This window comes from Triturus cristatus, chromosome 2_2 (assembly GCF_964204655.1).
Source record: "Triturus cristatus chromosome 2_2, aTriCri1.1, whole genome shotgun sequence".
NCBI lineage: Eukaryota > Metazoa > Chordata > Amphibia > Caudata > Salamandridae > Triturus > Triturus cristatus.
Genome location: NC_140582.1, coordinates 335424952 through 335433481, shown reverse-complemented (window position 1 = coordinate 335433481; position 8530 = coordinate 335424952). Strand labels below are relative to the sequence as shown.

Genomic DNA, 8530 nt, shown 5'->3' with positions numbered 1-8530 from the left:
ATGCGTACAAACACATACGGACTCACGTAGAGAAATGACAAATGCAAATAAAATTATTAGACAGGGTGTAGCACGAACTATTTACTATGTCTGATTCAAATGTGTGAATGTAAATAAATATTTTATTGTAAATGCAAGTGGGTATTTCATAAATACATACATGCGCAGATCATGATGTATAGGCATCTGATAGGCATGCAGTGAAACATACAGATATGCCTCGAGACCCTCACGGGTGATTTACAAAACCCTTGAGTGAACTGCGCGCGCGTGCACACGCACTGTAACTATCACGATTACTAGTATAATCTAAATTCACTACTTCATCCTCCATTTTAGGGAATCCAGGTGAGGGTAACCGTAACACGGACACTGTGGGTCAGCTTGGGGTGTCTTCCACGTATTTCCCACGGGCCCCTCTCTCTCTCTTTTGTGTTTTCTACGTTATTTCCTACGGGAATTTCCCAGATGTCTCTGGCCTTTCCTAGAGGTTGACACCTGGCGCTGGTCACACCTCTCCCTCCCCTTTTACTGACGTCACTCTCCACAGGGCTCCCCGGCGGGGGATCTCACGTGCCTCTTAAGTGTATATAACCTCTGTCAGGAGAGACACTGCCAACACCAGGAGCTCACCTGCCCCTGCCTGTCAGCACCAGAGAGAGCGAGGCAGAGCGAAGGACTGTCCCAGGACAGAGACAAAATACTCCCCTCTCCGGTCGACAGAGATAGACTGCGGGGCACAGGAGGTCCATCTCGAAAGACAGAAACTGATTTCAGAAAAAGGGAACACTTCTCTCAGGACAGAGGCAGACACCAGTGCAGAACATGCTTCAATGCGCCTTCCAGGTGAGCCCCTGCTACAGGCATCAGGTTTTGGCAGCTTTAATGGCTGGATGTGTATATTGTTCGTCTGTTTGGGGGGCATAATTTGTTTCCAAAGTCCACTTAGGTTGATTGAAAGCCTTTCTCCCGATCTCGCTATTCATGTATTGTTTTTTTAATAGCAGGAGATCTATTAAAATACAACAGACCGTGCATTTACTTATTAGAAAATGAATGTGTATATATTACTGGTTTCACATGTTTATTCGTTGTTTTCATCATGGCATTCTCATGCTCTTTATGTACTTTTTACATTCTCATACTTCCTAATACGTTTTTTTCGTTTTTAAATATATGTATTTGTGAATAAAAGGAGAGCACCTTTTATTCTTAGCTTGCAACGTGTTTTAATATAGCCAGGTCTGAGACCATTCGTCGTGTGTTTCTGTGATGTTCATGATATGGACGTCTCTGTCTCCCGTGATCATTGCAGAAGCATCCTGGGTAGTTAAGGTTTGTTAAACGATGCTCACTGACAGGGGTTTTTATCATGCTGGATAATTCTCAGAAATGCGACAGTAATATTTAAAGCGCCTACGGGTTGTGCTGCAGTCCTGTTGTTTGTAGCGCTGTCGCTGTTATCAAGCACAGCCTGTGAAGCACAAACTGCTCGTTATAAATCAGTATTAGCAACAGCAGATTGCACTGAAAGGAGTTTGGGACTTTATTGTAAGTATTTGTTTCCCAAAGTGGGTGTAATAATGCACAACGTACACCACGTAAACAGGGTTTGACAATAGCCAGAGGTTCTCGAGGCATCCCTGAAGGGGAATTGTTCAAACAACATTTTATTTTAGCCGATCATAAAACTGTGCCCATATAGATACGGGGTCCCGGATGGCATGCATGTGCCATTTGATACATAGTGCCTCAGGGGTGCACTGTGGCCCAAGAGACATTGTCTTTCTCGCATCTACGGCAGAAGCAAAATAAAGAGTTTCACTCCGTGCCAGCTGATATCATGCTTCACACGGCTTCTCTGCCAACATCCAATCAGAATGCTTGCACCAGAACAGCGACCACCTGTTGTATGTGGTAAGGCGCTGGCATCATAGGACAGTCAGCCGGCATCACAGGCCAAAAGATTGGCATTATTTGTCATAGTGCTGCAATCAGATGTATGCCAGCTTAAGGTGCTGGCATAATATGATCGAATGGTCCCTATAATGTTAGGGTACTTTCATCATATGTCAGTGTGCTGACTTCATATGCCAAGGTGCTGGCATCATTTATCAGAGTCCTCCCTGGGTGCTGCTGCTGTTGGTCTCCTCCTGTGATGGAGTGGCTGTGGTGCCAGTCCTGCAGCTCATGTGCCAGTCTATGGCTGTTTATATACCATGCTCTACCTGCTAATATGCCAGGAATGTGCCATGCTGGGACAGCTTGTGCTCCAACCTTGAATTGCTTATTTGCTAGGCTCAGACTGCCCGTGGGCCAGGCTGGAGTTACTTGTTTGCCAATCTTTGTCTGCAGTTTGACTGACTGGGGTTGCGAACTGCGACCACCCTCAGAATATCTCCTGTTATTTCCCCTTCTCAGCCCTCTTCCCCTTCTCGACTCTGTTGCCTTGTGTTCCTCTCTTTTAGCCCTGTCCACTCCCTTCCATGTTCTTATGCAATAAAGCAATTTGGCTAATATTGCTTTCTCCCTTCTTCCAGAAACCACACGCCATCCTCAGGTCGTCCAGACAGGTGCACACAGCAGTAGTGGAAGGTAAGTGTCTGTGTGCGCTCACTGCCCTTGGTCTGAGGTCACTCTGTATTTTTTGTACCCAATTAATGGTTCTGGTGTCCCTTCCCCCAGTCTGCGACTGCTCTCTATATCTTGGTACCATTTACTGGATCTGGTGTCACTCTCCCTGCTCTGATGCCGCTCTGTATACCCTGGGCCCAGTTACTTGTTCTGATGCCACTCTCCTCGTGTCCGGACCGCTCTGTATCCCATGGGCCCAGTTACAGGTTCTGGTGTCACTCTCCCTGTAATGATGCCGCTTTGTATACCCTAGGCCGTTACTTGTTCTGATGCCACTCTTCTCGTGCCCGGATCGCTCTGTATCCCATGGGCCCAGCTACAGGTTCTGGTGTCACTCACCCTGACTTGGGTCCCTTATGCCATGGTCCCAGTTTCTGGTTTTGGAGCTGCTAGCACTGGTTTGAGTTTGCTATCAGTCTAGAACTCCAAGAGTCCTGGGTAATGATTGTCCCATATAAACAAGATCTCGTTCTGGTCCGGATCAGCTGGATTTGTGTCTGATGCCAACCCAGAATGCTTGTAGTTCTGATCCTGTCTCTTCTCTTTATTCAGTGCTGGAGGGGAGCCCCCTGGAGAAGGCGGTCACTAGCAGCTTTGCTTCCTTCATACATGGAGTCCAGACAGATCACCTGTCCCGAACTGTGCGGCACCGAAGCAAGCGTATGATCCTGGACAGCATCGGCGTTGGACTGGTGGGAAGCACAACCCATGTGTTCAACATCGCCCTGGGATACTGCCAGGTAAGAGGAGACATTGGACACACTAAGCAATGCGCCATGCAAACCAATGAAAGCCCGTTTTTCGGCCAAGAGTGTGACTGTACGCCTGTGATCCTGCCATGTAAAAAGCTACAGGCACCACAACAAGGAAAACACTATAAAAGACTAATGTCCATCCCTTAAACCCTCTAGACCAGCACTGCTCACCTCCTCCCTTTGATCCATCCAAAGACGTGGGCCACAAAAAGCACACCTTGGACCGCCCAGCAATTAAAACCCTCTAGACCATAATCCTCTTGAGATCCTATGAATTAAAGGCAGACAGGGTCCAAACCAGAAAGTACATCAGCAGATTGCACCTTCCTTCAGAAACACTACATCTTCTCGCAGAGACCCCTTGCCTGCTCCTGTGTTTCTTCTAATAGACACCACCATGTATTAGGTGAATTATCCTGTGTTTAAAGTTCAATAACTCACATTCTCACAAGCTCTGCTGTTTCTCTACTAAGTGGCTAGGTGCACTTTCTATTCCTAATTTAATTCTGTCTCTAACAGGACATGTACTCCTTGTCTGCCATCAGTTCTGTGTACGGAAGGAAAGGATTGAGACTCCCACCTACGCTGGCTGCATATGTCAATGGAGTAGCGGTAAGGATTTTCAAAGCTAATATTTTATCTATCATCATATATTACGAGCGATTAGTTTATGAGAATTGTACTTAAATGCTGTCTCCTCCAATGTTCAATCTTGTCTGTTTCCACTTATGTAAAGAGTCTCTATTGGGCAATGGCCCAGTCCCTCAACCAAATCTTAGAATATGGATCCTACACTTCTGTAAACTGTTTCCATAGGTCGATGACACAATCTCTCTACTTAAAATCGCTTCCTGACCCACCCTTCTTAAAAGACCTTCTAATCCTCTACTCCTCTTCTAACAGAGTCACTCCATGGACTTCGATGACACTTGGCACCCTGCCACTCACCCATCAGGTGCTGTACTGCCGGCTCTAATGGCTGCCTCCCAGATGTTGCCCGTGGGCATCCGACCCAGTGGCTCAGACTTCCTGTTGGCATTCAACGTGGGCATCGAGGTACAAGGAAGACTCATGCGTTTCTCCAACGAAGCGAGCAATATCCCTAAAAGGTATGTACTATGCCTACAAAGATCAGAAATATCCCATGACCAACTCACAATGCCCACACGAGACTGCGGTATACCCAGGGCATGTTATGCTGCTCAAAGAGGATAGAATATTCCATGTGTTATGTGTGAGAGAGGTGGAATGATATGATGTGTGCCTGATGGGCACAAAGGGAAGGAATCTCTGCAGGAGGAACCTTTAATGAAAAGAAAATCATATATGTGGATAGCACACAAATACAATGTAAACATGATAAAGTTAATTTTTCTGTTCACTGTAACTAGAGTTGTGCCAAATGCTTGATTAGATACTAGCATATCTTCTATGTTTCATCGTACTGCATGATAGCATTAATGGCTGACGTGCTTTAAGTACATTTCCGTAGTTAACACGTCTTGTTAGCATTACCCTTCTTCTAAACCTATTTTGGTATTATCATTGCCTGACACAGAACTTTGTATTTCCTTCAGGTTCCACCCCCCTTCAGTTGTTGGCACCATGGGCAGTGCTGCTGCTACATCAAAACTCCTTTCATTGAGTGCAGAACAATGTGCCCATGCTTTGGCGATCGCTGCTTCTCTGGCAGGGGCACCTATGGCCAATGCTGCAACTCTTGCCAAGCCTCTTCATATTGGCAATGCGACCCGCTTTGGGATGGAAGCAGCACTTCTAGCTGCACGTGGGATGGAAGCCAACCCACTTATCTTGGATGATGTGCCCGGCTGCTCGGGGTTCAGTGCTTTCTATGGTGACTACCAGCCCTCGGCCCTGGCAATGCCAGATGAAGATTACAGCTTTCTCTTGGAGAAGCAAGACATCGCCTTTAAGAGGTTCCCAGCTCACTTGGGCATGCACTGGGTGGCAGACGCTGCCATCTCAGTCAGAAACCGAGTCACCAATATAACGGGCTCCTTTAACCCTGCTTCCATCCGCACTGTTCTTCTGAGGGTCCCAGTCTCCAAGTATATCAACAGGCCGTTCCCAGAGTCTGAGCATGAGGCGCGACACTCCTTCCAGTTCAACGCCTGCACAGCCCTCCTCGATGGCGAGGTGGGCATCTCTTCCTTTAGTGAGGACAGCCTCAGGAGACCAGACCTCATCAACTTATTGAAGAAGGTGGTGGTGGAGCACCCTGAAGACAATGTGGCTAATTTTGACAAGATGTACGGAGAAGTAGTGCTGCTCCTGGAGAGCGGAGAGATCGTGACCGGCAGATGTGACACCTTCTATGGACACTGGAGGAAGCCCCTCAGCCAAGAATCACTCCATGAGAAGTTCCTCTCCAATGCTACCCATGTGCTCCACCAAGATCAGGCACAAGCAATTATTGAGGTTGTGGAGGAGATAGAAAGCCTTGCAGACTGTTCACAACTGGCATCCTCCCTGTAGCAAACATGTTCAACCAAAATTCATACCTCTCACAAAGTGGGAGTAAAACTTTAAATGCAATTATCTTTAGCATAACTTGTTTTACACAAGATTGAAAATCTACTTACTCAAGGAGAGGGACATTATCAATTAATTGTATAAAACAATAAGAGTCAATCCTGACCTCTCCTATCATGAAAGGTACTGTCATGTCTCACAGTACAATGAGGTCCCCATTTAACCTAACACAAATACAGAAGCATCTGGCTGGCCAGAAGCAATAGGATTACGATTCATAGAACCTTATCAGTACTTTGTAAGGGCTGTGACAGTAAAATGCATTTTTTTATTTATTGTTATTTAATTTTTGTTTATTTATTGTTTAAAAAAATGTGATCGCATTTCACTGAAATACCATGTCTTCTTCCAACTAAGTGATTCTCTCCCGGTGGCCAAAGACAGGAAGAGCTGGATCTTCAATTTTGCTCTAGTACTCGATTCTCCCTGTGCCCTGCTCTCTCCTGTGTACTTTCCTAAAAACACAGGACAATATAGCTCACTGCAAGGACTTTGTATTTCAATCTCTCATGTTTTGTCAGTGAAACATATTTTGTGCTTTCTGTGTTTATTTATTTAATTTTGAATAAAGTCTCTGAATTTATTCTACAGTTATTGTAGTTTTTGATATGTAAAGCAGCTGACATTTTAGATGCTAACCTATAGGGTGGCCACGGCTTGGTGAGAGTGAGACTGGATTCTCTCACATACAGACCTGACATATAAAACTCTCTTTTTCGGCTGTTGCTCAACATGCTGGCCCTCCTGCTAGAGTGTCACAATCTTCCCTGTTTTTAGAAACATCACTGACATGCACCACTAGTAATATAACAACCAGAATATACATATCTGAACAAGTACCAAAGATTGATCCGATCATGGCACACATTTTAAATGTTACAATGTTTTGGCTGCTGTCATCCAGTTTACACCACTCTGGAAGTTCTCAATTTCAAGTGCTCACAAACTGGTGGCATGTGCACTGGAAAGTGGAACATATTGTTAATCAAACATTTGGGAAATACATAGAAAGTCATATATTTTCCCAACCCAGTACATCTCTTTTAGTTCTAAAATTGTTTTAGAGATCCCCTGATGTGTCAGACCCTCTCCCAGATGTGCTTCGTAAATCAAAGCTGCTCTTCATTCCATGTTTGGTATTACCCTATCCCCCACTCCAGGGATTTGAGCAAACGGAACGCTGTTGGCATCAATTATATATGAGTGGAAATATTTTAGGTACCGCTGCACCACTGCATTTGCTTGAAGCATTGACAGCCAGCATTATTTCACTGTCTATTCTCGTTTTTGAACGAGTGATTGCAGCTGCGGAAGCTGTTTGCACAGCTCCTTTCGCGGCTTCATCAGCCAATGAATTCCCTTCAACGTGAACGCCATCACATTGATGACTCAGCCTATCACGTGATCGTTTTGTAGTCCGTTTCGCAACTGAACTACTTGTTTCCAAAGCATTTTATGGTTGATTGTGCCACCTTTTGCATCTTTGAAACCATTTTGAAGTCAATTCTGTAATTTTTAATTGTAAGATTGAACACAGTAAAATGAATCACACACTGCGAGTGTAGGGAATTTGCGATCCGAGTTTTCAAGTGCCATCTTGAATGCTTGTAGTTCAGCTCGCTGAGCTGTACAATCTCCTAGAGATTGCGTTTTTTGTGACCATTGGTCTGAATTTGCCATCGCGCATATGACCTTTAACGATCGCGCATGCTGCACTGTAAGCTTGTTTAATTTCGTAGCGGGTTGTGCAGATCTGTCAGTATAAATTATAAATTCATACTGATCAAGAGGGAGAATTTCAGTAGGCAGAGGACATTCGTGTTTGTATTGCAGGAATGCTTGTGTTTTTAAAAAAGGATCAAAAACATATTCAACATCAGTTGCAGCAAGAGAATTAACCCATTGTATCCATCTTGGATGTAAAGCTTTTGCATTTGGAATGCTAGCTTTAGTAACTGCCACTAAGGCTGGTACAGAAGTCACGACCATAATGCGTTGTCCCTGTGCTAGGACTCTTTCTTTTGCTACAGTGGTTTGAACTGCTGTCAGAATCTTTTCTGTAGAAGTGAATTTCATTTCTGCTTGTGTATACAAGTGTGATTTGTATGCAATTGGTACTTTTTCACCTTCGTTAAAAGTTAAGTAGGTGAATCCGCATTGACCCGAAATGATTTGGATCACTAAGTTGCGTACGTTTACGCGTGTTTGCAAGTGCTTAGTTGCCAACATGTCTGTTTGAAGTGAACGCAGATTTTCTGTGTGTTCTTCAATCCAAGTTGTGGCTTTGAAATCAGGTTTGATTAATTCGTAGAGAAGTTTAACCCTCTCTGCGTAGTTTAGAATGTATGTTCTTCCAAAATTCAGGAAACCTAGAATCGACTGTAAGTTTTTCAGCATTTTTGGAGGTTGGAGTAGTGCACACTTTTCTAAAAAAAAAGTTGGCTGCTTGGCTGCCAGGCTTTTGCCTTCACTTGAAAGTTCATATCCTAGGAAAAGGATGTTGATATGGGCAATTCTGGACTTTTTAAAGTTTAATTTGTAACCCTCAGAGGCGAAACCCAATATAATGGTATTCACCCTGTTCAAGT

At 44.5% G+C, this 8530-nt stretch overlaps 1 protein-coding gene across 1 annotated transcript; it reads left to right on the top strand.

Annotated features, from left to right (window-relative positions):
• Positions 1 to 627: 627 nt before the first annotated feature.
• On the top strand, positions 628 to 6530 carry LOC146862229 (cis-aconitate decarboxylase-like). Its single transcript, XM_085643239.1, has 6 exons — positions 628 to 846; positions 2541 to 2595; positions 3187 to 3374; positions 3909 to 4001; positions 4293 to 4498; positions 4967 to 6530. The coding sequence occupies exons 1-6, from the start codon at positions 826 to 828 to the stop codon at positions 5883 to 5885; spliced, it is 1482 nt and encodes a 493-aa protein (XP_085499365.1). The 5' UTR covers positions 628 to 825; the 3' UTR covers positions 5886 to 6530.
• Positions 6531 to 8530: the final 2000 nt, after the last annotated feature.

Bases quoted from the DNA above. Each gene is read 5' to 3' on its own strand.
- LOC146862229 (XM_085643239.1), top strand. From the start codon at position 826: ATGCTTCAATGCGCCTTCCAG. The intron at 2,596-3,186 runs GTAAGTGTCTGT...CTCTTTATTCAG, and splicing joins GCACACAGCAGTAGTGGAAG to TGCTGGAGGGGAGCCCCCTG. The intron at 4,002-4,292 runs GTAAGGATTTTC...CTCTTCTAACAG, and splicing joins CATATGTCAATGGAGTAGCG to AGTCACTCCATGGACTTCGA.